This window comes from Haliotis cracherodii, unplaced genomic scaffold (assembly GCF_022045235.1).
Source record: "Haliotis cracherodii isolate W230 unplaced genomic scaffold, xgHalCrac1.p SCAF_7, whole genome shotgun sequence".
Taxonomy (NCBI): Eukaryota; Metazoa; Mollusca; class Gastropoda; order Lepetellida; family Haliotidae; genus Haliotis; species Haliotis cracherodii.
Window position 1 is genome coordinate 44,969,143 of NW_027266330.1, and position 21,636 is coordinate 44,990,778.

Genomic DNA, 21,636 nt, shown 5'->3' on the forward strand with positions numbered 1-21,636 from the left:
GGTTGTAGAGGGTGACGGCTACAGCTGGGTAGTGGTTGTAGAGGGTGACAGCTACAGCTGGGTGGTGGTTGTAGAGGGTGACAGCTACAGCTGGGTGGTGGTTGTAGAGGGTGACAGGTACAGCTGGGTGGTGGTTGTAGAGGGTGACAGGTACAGCTGGGTGGTGGTTGTAGAGGGTGACAGCTACAGCTGGGTGGTGGTTGTAGAGGGTGACAGGTACAGCTGGGTGGTGGTTGTAGAGAGTGACAGGTACAGCTGGATGGTGGTTGTAGAGGGTGACAGCTACAGCTGGGTGGTGGTTGTAGAGGGTGACAGGTACAGCTGGGTGGTGGTTGTAGAGGGTGACAGGTACAGCTGGGTGGTGGTTGTAGAGAGTGACAGGTACAGCTGGATGGTGGTTGTAGAGGGTGACAGCTACAGCTGGGTGGTGGTAGTAGAGAGTGCCAGGTACAGATGGGTGGTGGTAGTAGAGAGTGCCAGGTACAGATGGGTGGTGGTAGTAGCGAGTGCCAGGTACAGCTGGGTGGTGGTAGTAGAGAGTGACAGCTACAGCTGGGTAGTGGTAGTAGAGGGTGACAGGTACAGATGGGTGGTGGTGGTGGTGACAGGTACAGCTGGGTGGTGGTAGTAGAGAGTGCCAGGTATAGATGGGTGGTGGTAGTAGAGAGTGCCAGGTACAGATGGGTGGTGGTAGTAGAGAGTGCCAGCTACAGCTGGGTGGTGGTTGTAGAGGGTGACAGCTACAGTTGGGTAGTGGTTGTAGAGAGTGACAGCTACAGCTGGGTGGTGGTTGTAGAGGGTGACAGCTACAGCTGGTTAGTGGTTGTAGAGAGTGACATGTACAGATGGGTGGTGGTAGTAGAGAGTGCCAGGTATAGCTGGGTGGTGGTTGTAGAGAGTGCCAGGTACAGATGGGTGGTGGTAGTAGAGAGTGCCAGGTATAGCTGGGTGGTTGTTGTAGAGAGTGCCAGGTACAGCTGGGTGGTGGTTGTAGAGAGTGCCAGGTACAGCTGGGTGGTGGTTGTAGAGAGTGCCAGGTCCTGATGGGTGGTGGTGGTGACAGGTACAGCTGGGTGGTGGTTGTAGAGAGTGACATGTACAGATGGGTGGTGGTAGTAGAGAGTGCCAGGTATAGCTGGGTGGTGGTTGCAGAGATTGCCAGGTACAGCTGGGTGGTGGTAGTAGAGAGTGACCGCTACAGCTGGGTAGTGGTTGTAGAGAGTGACATGTACAGATGGGTGGTGGTTGTAGAGAGTGACATGTACAGATGGGTGGTGGTAGTAGAGAGTGCCAGGTATAGCTGGGTGGTGGTAGTAGAGAGTGCCCGGGACAGCTGGGTGGTTGTTGTAGAGAGTGCCAGGTACAGCTGGGTGGTGGTAGTAGAGATTGCCAGGTACAGCTGGGTGGTGGTTGTAGAGAGTGCCAGGTACAGCTGGGTGTTGGTAGTAGAGAGTGCCAGGTACAGATGGGTGGTGGTAGTAGAGAGTGCCAGGTACAGCTGGGTGGTGGTAGTAGAGAGTGACAGCTACAGCTGGGTAGTGGTTGTAGAGAGTGACATGTACAGATGGGTGGTGGTAGTAGAGAGTGCCAGGTACAGATGGATGGTGGTAGTGACAGGTACAGCTGGGTGGTGGTAGTAGAGAGTGACAGCTACCGCTGGGTGGTGGTAGTAGAGAGTGCCAGGTACAGCTGGGTGGTGGTAGTAGAGAGTGCCAGGTACAGCTGGGTGGTGGTAGTAGAGAGTGCCAGGTACAGCTGGGTGGTGGTAGTGACAGGTACAGCTGGGTGGTGGTAGTAGAGAGTGACAGCTACCGCTGGGTGGTGGTTGTAGAGAGTGCCAGGTACAGCTGGGTGGTGGTTGTAGAGAGTGCCAGGTACAGCTGGGTGGTGGTTGTAGAGAGTGCCAGGTACAGATGGGTGGTGGTGGTGACAGGTACAGCTGGGTGGTGGTTGTAGAGAGTGACATGTACAGCTCGGTGGTGGTAGTAGAGAGTGCCAGGTATAGCTGGGTGGTGGTTGTAGAGAGTGCCAGGTACAGCTGGGTCGTGGTAGTAGAGAGTGCCAGGTACAGCTGGGTGGTGGTAGTAGAGAGTGCCAGGTACAGATGGGTGGTGGTAGTAGAGAGTGACAGCTACAGCTGGGTAGTGGTTGTAGAGAGTGACATGTACAGATGGGTGGTGGTAGTAGAGAGTGCCCGGTACAGCTGGGTGGTTGTTGTAGAGAGTGCCAGGTACAGCTGGGTGGTGGTAGTAGAGATTGCCAGGTACAGCTGGGTGGTGGTTGTAGAGAGTGCCAGGTACAGCTGGGTGGTGGTAGTAGAGAGTGCCAGGTACAGATGGGTGGTGGTAGTAGAGAGTGCCAGGTACAGCTGGGTGGTGGTAGTAGAGAGTGCCAGGTACAGCTGGGTGGTGGTAGTAGAGAGTGCCAGGTACAGCTGGGTGGTGGTAGTGACAGGTACAGCTGGGTGGTGGTAGTAGAGAGTGACAGCTACCGCTGGGTGGTGGTTGTAGAGAGTGCCAGGTACAGCTGGGTGGTGGTTGTAGAGAGTGCCAGGTACAGCTGGGTGGTGGTTGTAGAGAGTGCCAGGTACAGATGGGTGGTGGTGGTGACAGGTACAGCTGGGTGGTGGTTGTAGAGAGTGACATGTACAGCTCGGTGGTGGTAGTAGAGAGTGCCAGGTATAGCTGGGTGGTGGTTGTAGAGAGTGCCAGGTACAGATGGGTGGTGGTAGTAGAGAGTGCCAGGTACAGCTGGGTGGTGGTAGTAGAGAGTGCCAGGTATAGCTGGGTGGTGGTTGTAGAGACTGCCAGGTACAGATGGGTGGTGGTAGTAGAGAGTGCCAGGTACAGCTGGGTGGTGGTAGTAGAGAGTGCCAGGTACAGCTGGGTGGTGGTAGTAGAGAGTGCCAGGTACAGCTGGGTGGTGGTTACAGGTACAGCTGGGTGGTGGTTGTAGAAAGTGCCAGGTACAGATGGGTGGTGGTAGTAGAGAGTGACAGGTACAGCTGGGTGGTGGTTGTAGAGAGTGCCAGGTACAGCTGGGTGGTGGTAGTAGAGAGTGCCCGGTACAGCTGGGTCGTGGTAGTAGAGAGTGCCAGGTACAGCTGGGTGGTGGTAGTAGAGAGTGACAGGTACAGCTGGGTGGTGGTTGTAGAGAGTGCCAGGTACAGCTGGGTGGTGGTAGTAGAGAGTGCCAGGTACAGATGGGTGGTGGTTGTAGAAAGTGCCAGGTACAGATGGGTGGTGGTAGTAGAGAGTGACAGGTACAGCTGGGTGGTGGTAGTAGAGATTGCCAGGTACAGCTGGGTGGTGGTTGGAGAGAGTGCCAGGTACAGCTGGGTAGTGGTAGTAGAGAGTGCCAGGTACAGCTGGGTGGTGGTAGTAGAGAGTGCCAGGTACAGCTGGGTGGTGGTAGTAGAGAGTGCCAGGTACAGCTGGGTGGTGGTTGTAGAGAGTGCCAGGTACAGCTGGGTGGTGGTAGTAGAGAGTGCCAGGTACAGCTGGGTGGTGGTTACAGGTACAGCTGGGTGGTGGTGGTGACAGCTACAGCTGGGTGGTGGTGGTGGTGGTGACAGGTACAGCTGGGTGGTGGTGGTGACAGGTACAGCTGGGTGGTGGTGGTGGTGACAGGTACAGCTGGGTGGTGGTGGTGACAGCTACAGCTGGGTGGTAGTGATGTCAGCTACATGAATATGTTCCAGGTAGCTTGCCTGAACACTGATGATGAAGCTGCTATATATGAGATTACTCCAGCAGAGGTTTGCTGAATGGATGTGGAAACTGACTGACTGACTGATATAGAAGATTTAACGTGCGCTTTCCGACTACAGCGTATTTCGCACACGGGCCTGGCCGGACCATTTAGTGTATTCCGAGAAGGGTGAAAGTGGTGTGTGCAACCCAAGAGGGGGCTTTTAGGGGTTGCTTATATTGATTTTTTGAAATTTTTAAATTTGGAATAAATGCCGAGGTGGGTGGAGGAGGGAACTAAGGGAGCCGGGTGAGGTGGGTGTTTGTATGTTTATTGGATTTTGGATTGGTAGATTAATTAATTTTTAGATGCGCTTAATTAGGTCTGTTTTGATTAGGAATACTCCTAGGGCCTTGAAGTTTTCTAGTTTATTTTGAGGGTTTAGTATTTCATCTAGAGTAGGAACCTTATTTAGATTGAGGGTGGTTTGTAGTGTGGTTCTGTGTGTTTGATAGTGGGTGCAGTGAATGAGTGCGTGTTCAGTGGTTTCGGGTTGTTTGCAGTGGGGGCAGTTGCCTTTGGTGTGTCTTTTAAGTTGTTTTAGGTGGTTATTTAGGTGGATGTGGAAAGGAAACATAATGGTTTAATGGCAGATTTTCAAGACAGATGTATCTGTTGATTATGTTGTAGCATGTGATACAGACACTACCCCACCCAGTGCCATAGAGACAGTAAGCTAAATATTGCTGGGGTATGTAATTTAGACTGATCACCCACTGGCTGTAGGCAGCTGGAATAGTCAGCTGGTAATTACACAACAGCTTATGTTTCAGGAAGTAGCTTCCGATGACAGGAGGCTTCTCCCCGTGTATAGAAGTACAGAAGCTGTGTTGACTAGTACTGAGAACTAGGTACCATGTAGAAAATATTACAAAACATAAATATGTGCCTTCATCCTCAAAACTTGATGTTTTGTCTGTTCAATTCATTAAATATAATTGTAATGGAGAGCAAGGTGCCTGTAAACATTTGTTGCAGCAAATAAGACTGTAAACGTGGTAAAGTTACAAAGATTGCTACTAGATAGTGATTGTAATTGAATCGTTTCTAGCCTGGGGGTAGGAATTGTGTAGCTGTAGTTGTGTGAGATGAAGATGTTCTCACATTTGTAAATATACAGCGTCCATAGGCATTGACATATTGTGGACACTTTCTGTGCTGACTGTACTGGGTGTAGCTTAGTTAACTGAAACAAGACAGAAGAAATATGGTTGTGTACATTTCCTGAAGTGAATTGAACTATTAGAGTGTGTTCCTAACTTGATGAGGTGTCTTGTTGAGAGGGGGTGGGGAGAAGTTTCAGTCATGTCCACTGTGTGAACTCCCCACACATGTGTAGGTCAGATAGACTGGCCAGTTATCACTCACAGCTGACTTGTGCAGTCAGCCTGCTTCAACTACAGCTTGAATTACCTCCAGTCATTTGGCTGTCTGCCACAACAGTGGGCTCAGCTTAAGGGTAAAAGGATACTTACTCACGGACTTAGTTCACTGGAACTCTCTCATCTGACAAACAAGTTTAGACAACATGTCTTCATTTTATTCATAGGATTTGTGTAGATATCCACTGATGGAATTCTGCTATCCACACTGTTACTTAAGCTTGTTCAGTCAGGACTAAAGTGTTGATGTTTGTTGGCTGATCTAGTGATTAATATCCCACCTCATCTGAGGCGTAGGAGGAGCTAGCCTCAGGCAGGAAGGCACAATACATGAATAGTCAGTCCTCTCCATAACATCAAAAACAGAAGCCTGCTCACAAGTTTTTCTGCGGATGTCCTCCCCAGCCTGTAACTACCACACCCAGGAGGCCAATAGTGACTAGTGACCAAAGTTAGTTTCCACTCAAAGAGTCTGTGGGCACTAAGGGCGGGATTACACTTCCTACGTAGGCTCTCCATAAAAGGAATCTGCCCCTAGGCCTGTCGAAGATGCTAACTGTTGAGACTGGCTGCTGAATGCCTCATAGTGAATGTGTAACTGGCAGAAAATCCTACACCTCTCAGCCATGCTGTCTGTCTCTCATTAACAAAGGCCCAACGCAATACAAGTCTTACTGGCAGCAGATAGAATAGGCCGACACACTTCACCGAGTCACAGGATATTTTTATCGGCTCGCCAACTTTTTGATCTCTGTGTGATGTTGCGTGTCCTCAATCTCTCAGGATATAAAGTTGGCTGAAAGTTTTCTTAGTGGTGTGTAAAAGTGTGGATGTGTATATTGTTTGTTCCGGAACCACATGTCTTCAATTGGATATTTATATCTCATTCTGATATTCTTGTGCTGAAGAAGAGCGGGGTCACCTATTATGCAGAAGAAGTATGCCTGCGTTAAGTATGTACACTCACGGGTAACTGTGTATTACACAAGTAAAATCGAGCTTAAGTGGCGGAGATCACTACATAGTTGTGCTGTGTGTGATGTTGCTCAGTTGAAGAAGTTGGGCCTACCCTGTGGAGCTATACATTATGGGATATGTACAGCCGTTTCACTACCCTTCCCTCTCAGCCTTGTCAACTGTAAAAAATCCACAGGCACACCAGCAAAGAAGCCGATCCAAAGAGTTCAGCCCAAAGTCATCTCACAGGTAGAGTGTATGGTCTATATCAAACACACAAAACCTAGCTTAGTTGTACACCAGGTAGACACAAACTGAACTTGGGTCACACATTTTTTAGTATTAAGGCTGACAGAAGGTGTTAAGAATTGGTGTCAACAAAGTTGAGGATTGTCATAAGCAACAGAAAATGGGGATGTATTCATTGTGTAACTGGAAAAGAAGGTCTCTATTGGGGTGTTTTGTGCTGTTTTCTTGATGTATGAAGCTTTTTATCACACGCATGACTCAGAGTTTTCAGCATGGTGAATGGCAGTGATTTCCCCTTTTTTACAATACTCTGTTGGTCCAGCCCATCTGCTGTTTGGGGGTCTCCTTCATACAAAGTAGGTTACAATAACAGTGTTAACTCACTGTGCCAGGAATCAAAGTAACCTCTTCAATGGTGGTGATTAATGCTGTAGATAACCTCACCATGCTCACACAGACAGTGTCAAATACTTCAGTTACAACAAACTTCACTTGTTTAATGACTGCTTCTGCCTCAATACAAATTGTTATCACTGATTGTACACATGATATATATACATATGCCTTGTGCACACATACCAATAAGAGCCAATCAATATTACCCTACCCCACTGTATGTCCTAGAATCAAGTACGTAAATTCTCTGCTGATATTTGCAGTATGCCAACATATTCTTTGTTTGGCATTTGCTTCTCATACAGATTACAATCATGATATGATTTGCTTTTCATTGTTGCATGTTAAAAATAATGGACCAGCTCTTTCAGTTCCGGATGGCCTGGTCAAGTATGTGTTCCATACGAACATACACAGGGACGGATGTCATTGTTACATGTGTGTCACTTCACTTGGTAATCTTGTGGAATGTAAGCTTGTGTTGTAGCAGCTGATGCTAACAGGAATACTTGTTCAAATAGTTCTTCAACATGTGCTACTCTCTACATTTGTTATTGCAGTTGCTGCATATTTCAAATCATTTGCCTAGGAATCAGTTTAATGACCATACCAGTTGACACAGGGAGATACTTGAAATACCAAACCGATGTGTGTAAAGTTGATATTGTCATGATGCTCCAACAGCTGCAGTGGTAATTTCAAGTAACCTTTAAAGTTGTGTCAGCCTTCAGACAGAATTTATCAACAGTAGTGAAGTATTGGACCGAAATTGGGTGAAAAGAAATGACTTGAGCAAGGCATCTCTTATGAGGACCAATGACACGATTAATGATGATTGATATATCTTATTACATGGTGAGGATATCAGTGTCCTTTGTATTTTGGCAACATTTATTTTCTTCTTTTAATAATTATTTGACCGATTTGAGCCAAAACACACAATTTGGGAGAGAGAAAAAAGACCTTTAGTTACCATTTGCCTGACCATTTCACATTTGATTGATTAGCAAAATAAGGAGCCACAGTTACAAAATTGTACAAAATTAAAGTAACAATTGATTCTTTAGCTACCAGTTGATCAAAAGCAAAAACAGGCAGGACTTTCACCTCATTGTGGCCAACATTAAGGCAATAGAAACTAACAGTTTTTATCCACTAGTCCTTGTGATGATATAACATATAGTAGAACCCTTGAAAAGTGCAAATTTCTACTTGTCCTTATCATACCTTTGTTACTGGGCAGTTTGGCAAGGACTATAGGACTAGTGCCAATGTCTAATGCTGCATTACTACGAATGATGGGTGACATGATTTCGACCTTATTCTGGCAAACATTACCACAAGAGTTCCATCACAGGACCATCAGAGATCCATCACAGGACCATCACAGGACCATCACAGGACCATCAGAGTTCCATCACCTTACTGTGATGAACATTAGTACAAGAGATGGGTGACAGGATGTTCACCTTACTGTGGTGTACAATACTACAAGAGATGGGTGACAGGATGTTTACCTTAATTTGATGTACAATACTACAAGAGATGAGTGACAGGATGTTCACCTTACTGTGGTGTACAATACTACAAGAGATGAGTGACAGGATGTTTACCTTACTGTGGTGTACATTACTACAAGAGATGAGTGACAGGATGTTCACCTTACTGTGATGTACATTACTACAAGAGATGGGTGACAGGATGTTTACCTTACTGTGGTGTACATTACTACAAGAGATGAGTGACAGGATGTTCACCTTACTGTGATGTACATTACTACAAGAGATGGGTGACAGGATGTTTACCTTACTGTGGTGTACATTACTACAAGAGATGGGTGACAGGATGTTTAACTTACTGTGGTGTACATTACTACAAGAGATGGATGGCCATTTATGTTGCATACTATGCTAATATGTTCAATCATCATTGACTTCCCCAGAAGACCTGCTGTACGTCGGTGACTTATGGTTACATATGAAGGTATTACCCCTACTGTTGATTGTGTTTCTTCACCCTTCTAGCCCTTCGGGTAGCTGACTGGCTGATGACTCACACAGCATCAGCTGTACCCAGTTTGGCCTGTTACAGGTGAAATGAGGTACCTTAAACATCAAACAGTAACATTATTTACATATATCTACATGTATGAAGACTGCTACCATGTGCCTTGACCATCCATGTATGTTAAGTACAGTATTAACCTTTGGGTGTTGGTGACCCTCACTGGAGATTGTTCCTTTGTATTGTAATGAGCATCTGATAGCTTCATGTGTATTCAACTGACCCCTAATCTTTAACATGACCGACATTCAAGTAGCACCAATGTAACAAATATTGTCATGTATAGCAATGTTGAGGTGTTTGTATGGACTGAAACTAGACGAGTTGGAGAAACCTAGAGAAACTATTCGATTATAGATTCATTGGTTTACATTGATTGTAATTCTTTTTCTTGTGTTATGGATTGACCTGTCACCAACTGGAGGTAAAAAACACCTATTTACTGTTTTTGATGGATCATGTGGTATCACAACAAAATGTAAGAAAACTATATTTTTCCAGATTTGGATGATTATTTGTTCAGTACCATGGGGTGGTTTCTGGCCAATGCAGTTCATGTTCATGTATAGAATAGCAGAATAAGTTGCCTACATTTTAGTTGGTTAGCATTTATATAATTTTGATAACCTGCCAAGTACACATATTCAGACTTGCACGAGTTAATTGGTGAGTTTTCAAACCATGAAGTATAAAAGGTACGACCTTATAACTGTCACTGTGAACAAGTTAAAGGGGCACTGATCTAAAGCAATTCCGTGGGACTGGTTGTTGCCTTTGTTATTGTTTTTTCCCCCAAGATTACCCGGATGATACGCAACGCAACTGAGCGTGACAAGAGACCGGGCTACCGTATGCAAGGACGGCTAATCAAACTTGGAGGCAATATTTGTTTTACTCATTTTTGAACACTGATTGGTTAACCGTGATTTCTACAAAAGGCGCATGTTAATTAATTTCTTCAGCCTAAACAAACAGACAAAAAGAACGGCGGAGCTTCGTCGGATGTCGTCATTTGGAAATACCCCTGATTGTTATAGTTTAATAATAAAAAACAGTAACCATGCAGTGAAAGCATTTTCGGATTATGCTTACTACTCCCTTATCATCCACGTTTTCTGATATAACCCTACACTTGTGTATTTGTTGTCATTCATGCACATGATGCCCAGTTAATGAATTTATTACAGGTATAATTAGTGGTAGTGACACTCAGAATACCTAAGAAAGGTTCCGATTTGGCATTTATTGTGTCTGGGGCAATTATTCAATCTAAATCCAGGTTTGTGAGGTGAAATGTGTGTTATGTAATGTCAACATGGCAGCCCAGCAAGAGATGAATGATCAGTTGATTTACTTTTTTGTAAATCAATGGATCATTCCAAGTCATCATAGAATTAACAGAAAATACATTGATTGATTAATCACTGTTATCTTGCACAGTGGATATGTCAAAAGTGAGTGTTTTCATGTCTAGGTTTACCAAAACAAAGGGAATACACTCATATCATGGCGTGAAGTGCCGATGTAAAACAACATACTTTGTTCAAAGGGTTAACCGATAATACGTTGATTGATTGCTCATTGTTATCTAACTCAATGGATATTTTTAGGAACCATGGACGTTATGAAAATAGTTGTCACGTGGGCTTTCTCAGCCAACCTTTGAGACTTGACACCTATGTGAAACACCTGAAACAAACTAACTGATCAGTTGAGAAACGAACAAGGCTTACAATATCCCGAAACGATATATATATATTTTAAAATATTTGATTGTTACAGACACGTGATATCCAATAAGTTTCATTGTACAGCTGCAGACGTGTGGGATAGTGTTCCTTTGTGTGTGGATATTCACGGATGCATTCCTCAAACAAGGAAGCTGCCTAAAATTATACACATAAATTTGGTAGGTTGTAATCATGATATTTGCATTTTTTTCCTTCATTTGCTGTAGCATTGGACAGATTCATTCTTGTTCCTCTACGTCTTGGTTGGGAAATTCTTTGATGCGCGATAGACGTTGTTTTCACAAGTCTTTTCCTTTGTAAGCGTGTATATGTAACAGTCAATTTGTAAAATGTGATTCTCTCTGGCAGTTTATAAAATGTGTAAATATTTCAGTCATTTTGACTGAAAAATCTGTCCATTTCTATAACAGATTGACTAAAAATGATTAAGACGATCAAAAGGGCCTAAAACATCACAATAGATTATTATGTAGGATTAGAAGCCAAACAATATAGAAATGGGCTTTTCATCGTAACATTTTCAGTCTCTTGGTGATTATATAAAACATAAAAATGTTTGGAGTTCATTGCCATAATAATACAAGTGGACATATTTTTCAGTCAATTTGTTAAATAACTGAATATTCAGGCGTTTAATAAATTTCCTACTTTTCCTAAATTTTGCACATTTTGACTGTAAAAATATAAACACAACAAAATAAGCAATGCTCTGGAGAAATATTTATTTTGTGTTGCAAGTCAAAATAGTGTAAACGAAAATCACACAATTACCATGCAAGTGACTTATCACAACTTCATCACCATTACCGATGCTACCCACAAAGATACCTACATTTCCTTATTATTTCCCAAACTGTATTTCATTTTGTTGATCAATGTGACCATATGCCTTTATACTATCAATAAAAGTGACAAATGCGCTTACGAATTGTGCAGCACAGGTCGTGAACTGGTCTAGGTTTCTGCTATATCATCTGGGTACTCACGGGGAAAAAAACAATAACACAGGCAACAACCAGTCCCGGGGAATTGCTTTAGATCAGTGCCCCTTTAATGTTCCCAGATTGTGGTTTACGTGACTTGCCAGGTGCTTTCATGCCCCTGCCATGTGTCCACTCGACAGTATATGGTTTGTATAGGAAATACTAATGTCAAATAGTCAGTCTTGTAACAAGTAGAAGATTCCATTGGGAAGCCCCCTTTTTTATCTATTGACCCATCATGTTATGATAGTGAGATACAGTTAACTAAACACATACAAGACAGCCTGAGGTAGCCAAAAAGATGCTGTCAGTGCTCCTGCTACCCCAGGGTAGGACCCCACTGACAAGCACTCTACACAAACACTGGTTTATCATGTCTTGTAGCTCAGTGACCCACATATTCAAGGGCTCAGCTGAAAGGTGAGGTGGTGTGTTGACCAGGTGACAAATGTTTACCCGTGTCTTGTCAATGCTGCCCTCATAACCATAGTGGGCTCAGATGCTACACACTCACAGATCTCATACATTATGTCCTAGATCTTGGTAAGTTGAGTGATGGCTTCATACAACATTTTGGCCTTGTTCAGGGTTGGGGGACCAGATACAACACTGAGGATCAGATACATTCCAGCCCTGGTAGGAGGTGGGGACCTGGTACAAGATGGTACATCTGATACATTCAGGCCCTGGTAGGAGGTGGGGACCTGGTACAAGACGGTACATCTGATACATTCCAGCCCTGGTAGGAGGTGGGGACCTGGTACAAGATGGTACATCTGATACATTCAGGCCCTGGTAGGAGGTGGGGACCTGGTACAAGATGGTACATCTGATACATTCAGGCCCTGGTAGGGGGTGGGGACCTGGTACAAGACGGGACATCTGATACATTCAGGCCCTGGTAGGAGGTGGGGACCTGGTACAAGACGGTACATCTGATACATTCAGGCCCTGGTAGGGGGTGGGGACCTGGTACAAGACGGGACATCTGATACATTCAGGCCCTGGTAGGAGGTGGGGACCTGGTACAAGACGGGACATCTGATACATTACGGCCCTGGTAGGAGGTGGGGACCTGGTACAAGATGGTACATCTGATACATTCAGGCCCTGGTAGGGGGTGGGGACCTGGTACAAGATGGGACATCTGATACATTCAGGCCCTGGTAGGAGGTGGGGACCTGGTACAAGACGGGACATCTGATACATTCAGGCCCTGGTAGGGGGTGGGGACCTGGTACAAGACGGGACATCTGATACATTCAGGCCCTGGTAGGGGGTGATGAATGGTACAAGACGGTACATCTGATACATTCAGGCCCTGGTAGGAGGTGGGGACCTGGTACAAGATGGGACATCTGATACATTCAGGCCCTGGTAGGGGGTGGGGACCTGGTACAAGACGGGACATCTGATACATTCAGGCCCTGGTAGGAGGTGGGGACCTGGTACAAGACGGGACATCTGATACATTACGGCCCTGGTAGGAGGTGGGGACCTGGTACAAGATGGTACATCTGATACATTCAGGCCCTGGTAGGGGGTGGGGACCTGGTACAAGATGGGACATCTGATACATTCAGGCCCTGGTAGGGGGTGGGGACCTGGTACAAGACGGGACATCTGATACATTCAGGCCCTGGTAGGAGGTGGGGACCTGGTACAAGACGGGACATCTGATACATTACGGCCCTGGTAGGAGGTGGGGACCTGGTACAAGATGGTACATCTGATACATTCAGGCCCTGGTAGGGGGTGGGGACCTGGTACAAGACGGGACATCTGATACATTCAGGCCCTGGTAGGAGGTGGGGACCTGGTACAAGACGGGACATCTGATACATTCAGGCCCTGGTAGGGGGTGATGAATGGTACAAGACGGTACATCTGATACATTCAGGCCCTGGTAGGGGGTGGGGACCTGGTACAAGACGGGACATCTGATACATTCAGGCCCTGGTAGGGGGTGGGGACCTGGTACAAGACGGGACATCTGATACATTACGGCCCTGGTAGGGGGTGGGGACCTGGTACAAGACGGGACATCTGATACATTACGGCCCTGGTAGGAGGTGGGGACCTGGTACAAGACGGGACATCTGATACATTACGGCCCTGGTAGGAGGTGGGGACCTGGTACAAGACGGGACATCTGATACATTCAGGCCCTGGTAGGGGGTGGGGACCTGGTAAGAGACGGGACATCTGATACATTACGGCCCTGGTAGGAGGTGGGGACCTGGTACAAGACGGGACATCTGATACATTACGGCCCTGGTAGGGGGTGGGGACCTGGTAAGAGACGGGACATCTGATACATTACGGCCCTGGTAGGAGGTGGGGACCTGGTACAAGACGGGACATCTGATACATTCAGGCCCTGGTAGGGGGTGGGGACCTGGTACAAGACGGGACATCTGATACATTACGGCCCTGGTAGGAGGTGGGGACCTGGTAAGAGACGGGACATCTGATACATTACGGCCCTGGTAGGAGGTGGGGACCTGGTACAAGACGGGACATCTGATACATTACGGCCCTGGTAGGAGGTGGGGACCTGGTACAAGACGGGACATCTGATACATTCAGGCCCTGGTAGGGGGTGGGGACCTGGTACAAGACGGGACATCTGATACATTACGGCCCTGGTAGGAGGTGGGGACCTGGTACAAGACGGTACATCTGATACATTCAGGCCCTGGTAGGGGGTGGGGACCTGGTACAAGACGGGACATCTGATACATTACGGCCCTGGTAGGAGGTGGGGACCTGGTACAAGACGGGACATCTGATACATTCAGGCCCTGGTAGGGGGTGGGGACCTGGTACAAGACGGGACATCTGATACATTACGGCCCTGGTAGGAGGTGGGGACCTGGTACAAGACGGGACATCTGATACATTACGGCCCTGGTAGGAGGTGGGGACCTGGTAAGAGACGGGACATCTGATACATTACGGCCCTGGTAGGAGGTGGGGACCTGGTACAAGACGGGACATCTGATACATTCAGGCCCTGGTAGGGGGTGGGGACCTGGTAAGAGACAGTACATCCGATACATTCCAGCCATGGTAGGGAGTGGAGTCCTGGTACAAAAAATGTCCTGAGTGGATTTTGACGTGTGTGTGGTGACGAGGCCCCTGCCAGGGGTGCAGAAGGTGTAGTCTATGGCAGGACATCATCTAACTGGGCTCATTTACAGCATTCTTGTCAGTGAACTGTTGTAGTTCCTGTTGTAGGCCAGCTCCACAGAGCAATCATAGTGTTGCTGATATGTTAGGCATGTGTTTAGCTTAAACATACATAGGTATTGCTCAAGTCCCTACCAGGAATTCCTTTGTCACTGATTCCATCAAGAGAAGGGTCTTTTTGTATCTGTAATGATGAATTCAGACAATTTCAAGTGTTTCAAGTTGCGGGCCGATCCAAATCATAAGTATGGGGTTTAGATTTTACATATTGGAAGTTCAGTTGAAGTCTGAAATGCATAATACAGATAAGATAGATGTCTGGTGTGAATTTGTATAAGTGTTGAGTGTAGTTGGCTGACAGAAGGATTGCCCTATTCAGCCCCAGGGGAGAGAGGGGCACTAGACTGACCTAGCTAGTTAGATGGAATGCCTGCGATTTGTGGAATGATTCACATGAATTGTTTTATCTGTCTGTCGCATCAGGAAACTGTCATCCTTGTTTCTGCTATACATGTCAGTCAGGTGAATCAGACACTGTTGTTACGGTATCTGAGACTGTTGCTGACATGCATATTTTATTGGCTAGTTGTAAGATAAACTACTTCATATCTGTATTCGTTTTGCAGGGACTTGGAATCTTTATTTCTTTCACATGAGGGTAATAACAAAACAACAGCTTAATGTACTCTGTAATGCTGAGGGTCTGCTGAACGGATAGGTGGTGGGTGGTGTAGTTGGGGGTGAGGAGAAGGAAGTGTCAGGGAGGGGAGAGAACAGAAAGGTGCTGGGTGGTGTAGTTGGGGGTGAGGAGAAGGAAGTGTCAGGGAGGGGAGAGAACAGAAAGGTGGTGGGTGGTGTAGTTGGGGGTGAGGAGGAGAAAGTGTCAGAGAGGGGAGAGAACAGAAAGGTGGTGGGTGGTGTAGTTGGGGGTGAGGAGAAGGAAGTGTCAGGGAGTGGAGAGAACAGAAAAGTGGTAGGTGGTGTAGTTGGGGGTGAGGAGAAGGAAGTGTCAGGGAGGGGAGAGAACAGAAAGGTGGTGGGTGGTGTAGTTGGGGGTGAGAAGAAGGAAGTGTCAGGGAGGGGAGAGAACAGAAAGGTGCTGGGTGGTGTAGTTGGGGGTGAGGAGGAGAAAGTGTCAGAGAGGGAAGAGAACAGAAAGGTGGTGGGTGGTGTAGTTGGGGGTGAGGAGAAGGAAGTGTCAGGGAGGGGAGAGAACAGAAAGGTGCTGGGTGGTGTAGTTGGGGGTGAGGAGAAGGAAGTGTCAGGGAGGGGAGAGAACAGAAAGGTGCTGGGTGGTGTAGTTGGGGGTGAGGAGGAGAGAGTGTCAGAGAAGGGACAGAACAGAAAAGTGGTGGGTGGTGGAGGAAGGGGGAGGAAGGGTCAGGAGGATAGGGGAGAACAGATAGGTGCTGGGTGGTGGAGGAAGGGTCAGGAGGATAGGGGAGAACAGATTGGTGCTGGTTGGTGGAGGAAGGGGAGGAAGGGTCAGGAGGATAGGGGAGAACAGATTGGTGCTGGGTGGTGGAGGAAGGGGGAGGAAGGGTCAGGAGGATAGGGGAAAACAGATTGGTGCTGGTTGGTGGAGGAAGGGGGAGGAAGGGTCAGGAGGATAGGGGAGAACAGATAGGTGCTGGTTGGTGGAGGAAGGGGGAGGAAGGGTCAGGAGGATAGGGGAGAACAGATTGGTGCTGGGTGGTGGAGGAAGGGGGAGGAAGGGTCAGGAGGATAGGGGAGAACAGATTGGTGCTGGTTGGTGGAGGAAGGGGGAGGAAGGGTCAGGAGGATAGGGGAGAACAGATTGGTGCTGGTTGGTGGAGGAAGGGGGAGGAAGGGTCAGGAGGATAGGGGAGAACAGATAGGTGCTGGTTGGTGGAGGAAGGGTCAGGAGGATAGGGGAGAACAGATAGGTGCTGGTTGGTGGAGGAAGGGTCAGGAGGATAGGGGAGAACAGATAGGTGCTGGGTGGTGGAGGAAGGGTCAGGAGGATAGGGGAGAACAGATTGGTGCTGGTTGGTGGAGGAAGGGGGAGGAAGGGTCAGGAGGATAGGGGAGAACAGATTGGTGCTGGTTGGTGGAGGAAGGGGGAGGAAGGGTCAGGAGGATAGGGGAGAACAGATAGGTGCTGGTTGGTGGAGGAAGGGGGAGGAAGGGTCAGGAGGATAGGGGAGAACAGATTGGTGCTGGGTGGTGGAGGAAGGGGGAGGAAGGGTCAGGAGGATAGGGGAGAACAGATTGGTGCTGGGTGGTGGGGGGGAGGAAGGGTCAGGAGGATAGGGGAGAACAGGTGCTGGGTGGTAGAGGGAGTGTCAGGAGAAGAGCACTTGAGGGATGTTGGCTTCAGATTGGAGATTAAGATATGGGTAGATGTAAGTATATAGGTATGACAAATATGGGTAAATGTTTAGGAGAAACAACAAGCATAGCTCAGTGTCATCATGGTTCTTTGAAATGGGGATTGTGTTTTTGAAAGCATTGTCAGCATGGTAGTGACTATATATAACCAGATAGGTGCATTAGGATATGATAGATATCCATAACACTATATGCATTAAGAGAGTCATATCTTTGCTTCAGATTAAATCTGAAAGTGTAATACTTTGTGTCAACAAATATCAGCCATGATGGCTATCATAAATCTTTAATGAACTTTACAACCCCCTGAGCAATATCCCTTCCAGACAGAATCAGATATGTTTGAAGATTGTAAATTAATGATGGGAGGATAAGATCACCTGTTATCCTTGTTTATACACAACACAGGATGTGGCTAGGAATAGAGGAGGCGCTCTCTCACCCTCACCCTCACCCTCACCCTCACCCTAGGGTTTATACTGCTTGTTGTAGGATGTACCGTTGTTCAAAATTCCACATATGCTCCAAAGATTCTCCCATTCTCTTCACCTGAAAGTGTTGGTTGTCTTTTTGAGACCTGATCAAGTCAGGTTTTTAAAGAAGTAGTCGGAGTGCCCATGTGCGTTGACACAGTCACCTCTGAACTCTACTGGACCACAGATCTCTGAGTGTACGCTTGTTCTAGTTAGTCACATTGTTAATCAATACATCTTGTCAAACTGATTTTTCTGTAACTTCTTACAAGTAATGTATGGGAAATGTAAACAAGTTGAGTAGTTTGAGGTTCAGCATATAAGTATTATTGTGTCCAATGCTGAGAAGGAATAAGGAAGTTGGACTACAATTCTTCATTCTTGTTTTTTGCCTGTTGTGTTATGGAGACTGATATGTCATATTGTACATTCGCATTAGCTTGCTGTCAAAACAACACTATCTCACAGGGAAAATATTGCACACAGCATCTCAAAAGCACAAATCTCCCAAGTCCCAATAACATTGTATCTAGGTCATTTTAGGTCAGTGTGAAAATCACCTCTGCATGTGTTGTTTATGTCTCTGAATGTCTGCTTGATTTACAAGAAAAGATTTCCTATCCAATCTCACCCTTTGCAAGCCACTGTGCCCTGTGCCCTGTGCCCTGTGCCCTGCAGGAGTCAGCACATTGGATCTGGGCCTAGTAGGACAGTGATAACACCCCACCCTTGCCTGTACTGACCAGGGCTCCCTTGCACAAAGCGATCTTAGTGCTATGACTATTGTAAGCCTATGTTAAAGTATGGTAGTTATGATCATCTTGGCGCTAAGATCCCTTTGTGCAAGTGGGACACTCTGACCCATGTACCCTTGTTTGGCGTCATCACAATATGCAGTAAAATAAGCATTTACTGTTCCTCGAAATTATCATTGTAGGGATGACTTTACTAGTGTTGGTATCTTTAGAAAAGAACATGTTATTTCCTTTAAAGATATGCACATGGTTTTTCAATGGACCCCCAGGTCGACCAAGCTTAGAATAGGTCCCCAGACAGGACCTTGTCATATGGTGAGACCAACTTGGATAGGGTGGTCAGGCTACCTAACAAATTGAAGGATTGAGTTTAATTATAGTTCAGAAGTTACAATGAAGCATGGGCCACTCTGCTCAAATGAACCTTTGTTTATTTCATACTTAAGGCAATTATAAGTCATGAAATTTCTCTGAGAATGTTAAGAAATACCAATGGTTATAAAGGGTTTTTACTGATCAACTCAGGGCTCCAATTAACCATTTGTCCCCCAACCAGTCAGTTTGGTTTTAACATATTTATTTTCACAAAAGTGTAAAACTGGATTGATAAACAAGCGAAGTGCTTATGTTAATACCGCTCCATTACACAGAAGACATGATACAACAAATACATCAATGAAGGTTACATGTAACAAAATTGAGTTGTAGCTGGTATAAATGAATCTGCACAAGATGTTGTTTTACACTTCACTGTTTGAAGATTTATTTATCCCTTAAGTTATGATTTGTGTTTTCTGAAACTGTATTAGGAATAAGCCTACAAAGATATTCCGGAGAGAAATGGTTATTTATTTTGTAAAACATTACCAGTTTTGAATTGTATCTTCTGTCTTTTAATGACTTACAATTTGTTTCATTGTAAATCTTCTGATGACTTGTACTCCGGACAGCGCCAATTATGGTTCTGAGAATATCTAAGTGTAATTTTTCCGATAAGTTTGCTTGTTCATTGTTCATACAGTTGTCCCAAATATGACAACAATAATCAAAAATTGGTAAAATAAATGATTTGTACATAATTTCTATTAACTTTCTAAAGTAGTTCAGGATAGATGATATTTATAACATCTTAAACAATTAATCAGAGGACAACATTTCCTTGCAATATCATCAATGTGCATTTTCCATGTACAATTACTTCGTAAAGTCATACCAAGGTGCTTATGACTTTGTACATCTTTGATTTCAGTACAATTTGTTAGGTTTGCGACTAGGGTTTACTTTACGGGTAAATTGAATAGATTCAGTTTTTTCGGGACTAAATTTAACTTGCCATCTAGCACCCCATTCTGAAATTCTGCCTTAGTCATTATTGAGATCACGAGCAGCTATATCAGGATCCTCTATGATCACATGCAAAGATGTGTCATCAGCAAAAAGTCTTATATTACTATTTATTCCTTCAACAATGTCATTGATTTAGATAATAAACAAGACAGATTTTGGATATTAGCTATAGCAATTTATAACTACCTTTTGATATTGATTCTCTAAGTAACTATCAAACCATCTCAATAAATTCCCACAGATACCATAATGATGTAGCTTATAAATTATTCCTTTGTGCCAAACTTTATCAAAAGCTTTACTTACGTCACTAAATACGGCTCTAGCTTCCTTACCTTCATCTAAAGCCTTCGCAATAAAGTCATATAAAAATGTCAACTGATTTGTCCCCAGTCAGTTTCTAAGCATATGAACCAATCTGAAACTATTGTAAACCAACTATCAAGCCAACCCCTTGATATTCAGGATTGCTTTACTCCCAGAATAAACCATGAATAGGTTTAACAAGAATTAGTGAGCATGTTGTTTGGATCCATTCATTTAAAAAGGCAGATAATGTTCTTTGCATCCTGCCTGCATCTAAATTATTGTGATGTGAATCATGGGTGCATGTCTTGAGATTCCTCTGCTGTAATTGCCTCGTGCTCTTCATGGCATTTTGGTGACCCAAGTCCAACTGATAACAGTCCTGAAATATCTTTCCTGGAGGATGAAGTGAAACAAAGTTTCCAAGAGAATTACACCTGCCTGTGTTCGGTTTGACATACTCCAAATGCCCAGTTTTAATCATGGCTCTTTGATGTTTGACAAGATAATTTAAAGGACATGGCTCCAGATTTCATATTGTTGAGCTGTAATTATCATGGTTATTATCCATTTTAAAGCTGGATATCTGTAGATCTTTATGGTTTCCATGTACTGAATGTAATACATTACTGATACAGAGGTCTTGTAGTTCAAAGTTTGGTGGCAGACAAGAATATCTTCATGCATCTATTTTGAGCCTTGCGTGAGCGTGTGTGTGTGTGTGTGTGTGTGACTGTGTTGTGTTACTTGTGGGTCTACATGCCTGCCTTCCGTGGTATCACTAGGTGCTAGAGCCTCTGTTAAAGCCATACAGTCTTGGGGAGGTTGGAGTAGACTTGCACTCTCCTCAGATTTGAAAACATTGGTGATTATATTGGATGTATTCCCAGATACCTAGAGTTTTCTTGTAAGGATTAGGTTTTGTGGTTTGTGTGGTTTTGTTGTAATATGTGAATTTAGATATGCAGTCTTCAGTTTACCATCAGTGATTGGACAGGATAGGCTTGCAGGAACTTATGTTAGTTTCCACCGCACCTTGTGTTTGGTGAGATTTGGTATTTGGCACTGGCTGTAGCTGAACTGTTTGAGGTGTTTTTGGGGTGAAGAAAGTGAAATTGGAGCAGAGGGGAGATGTTGCTTGAAGGGGAAGGGGGGTAATTGGTTCTACTGTTTTCTGACATTGTAGGTTGTGAGCTTGAAGTCAGACTTCTCATATTTCATGAAGGAATAAGTCATCAGTTAGTGTCATCTAGAGTGCATATTTCACTGCAGCAGACTGGGAGCTGTTAGCAGCAGTCTGCACCAGGACACATGGCTTTATACATGCAACAGTAATCTATTGCCACTGTGCTTTTCATTCTACATAATCCTGTTTGTGTCTATATTTATGATATTTATAATTAAAATTTTGTGTAACATAATTATTCTTCAGTGAAAGTTTGCACATAATAAACCTTGTTCAACACACACACACTCAGACACAAACAAAAAGGCACACACAGCCACACACACATGGAGACAGTAACACACAGCCACATATACACAAACAGCCACAGCCACACACAGCCACACACAGCCACACACACACACACACACACACACACACACACACACACACACACACACACACATATTGGTGCACTATCTTGCATATCTCTCTCACACACACACACACATAT

The 21,636-nt window shown here is 45.2% G+C and overlaps 1 protein-coding gene across 3 annotated transcripts in view; it reads left to right on the forward strand.

The window, feature by feature from the left end:
• The window catches only part of LOC139447469 (serine/threonine-protein phosphatase 2A regulatory subunit B'' subunit alpha-like), a 75,496-nt gene that overhangs the window by 16,256 nt on the left and 37,604 nt on the right, over positions 1–21,636 (forward strand). The window contains exon 1 of one of the 3 annotated variants that reach the window (XM_071228857.1): positions 5,381–6,338. The exons of the other annotated variants lie outside the window; for them this stretch is intronic. Coding sequence (XP_071084958.1) covers positions 6,060–6,338 — 279 coding nt within the window. The 5' untranslated portion in view covers positions 5,381–6,059. Of the gene's footprint in view, positions 1–5,380; positions 6,339–21,636 lie in introns of those variants that run through there. 3 annotated transcript variants of the gene reach the window in all.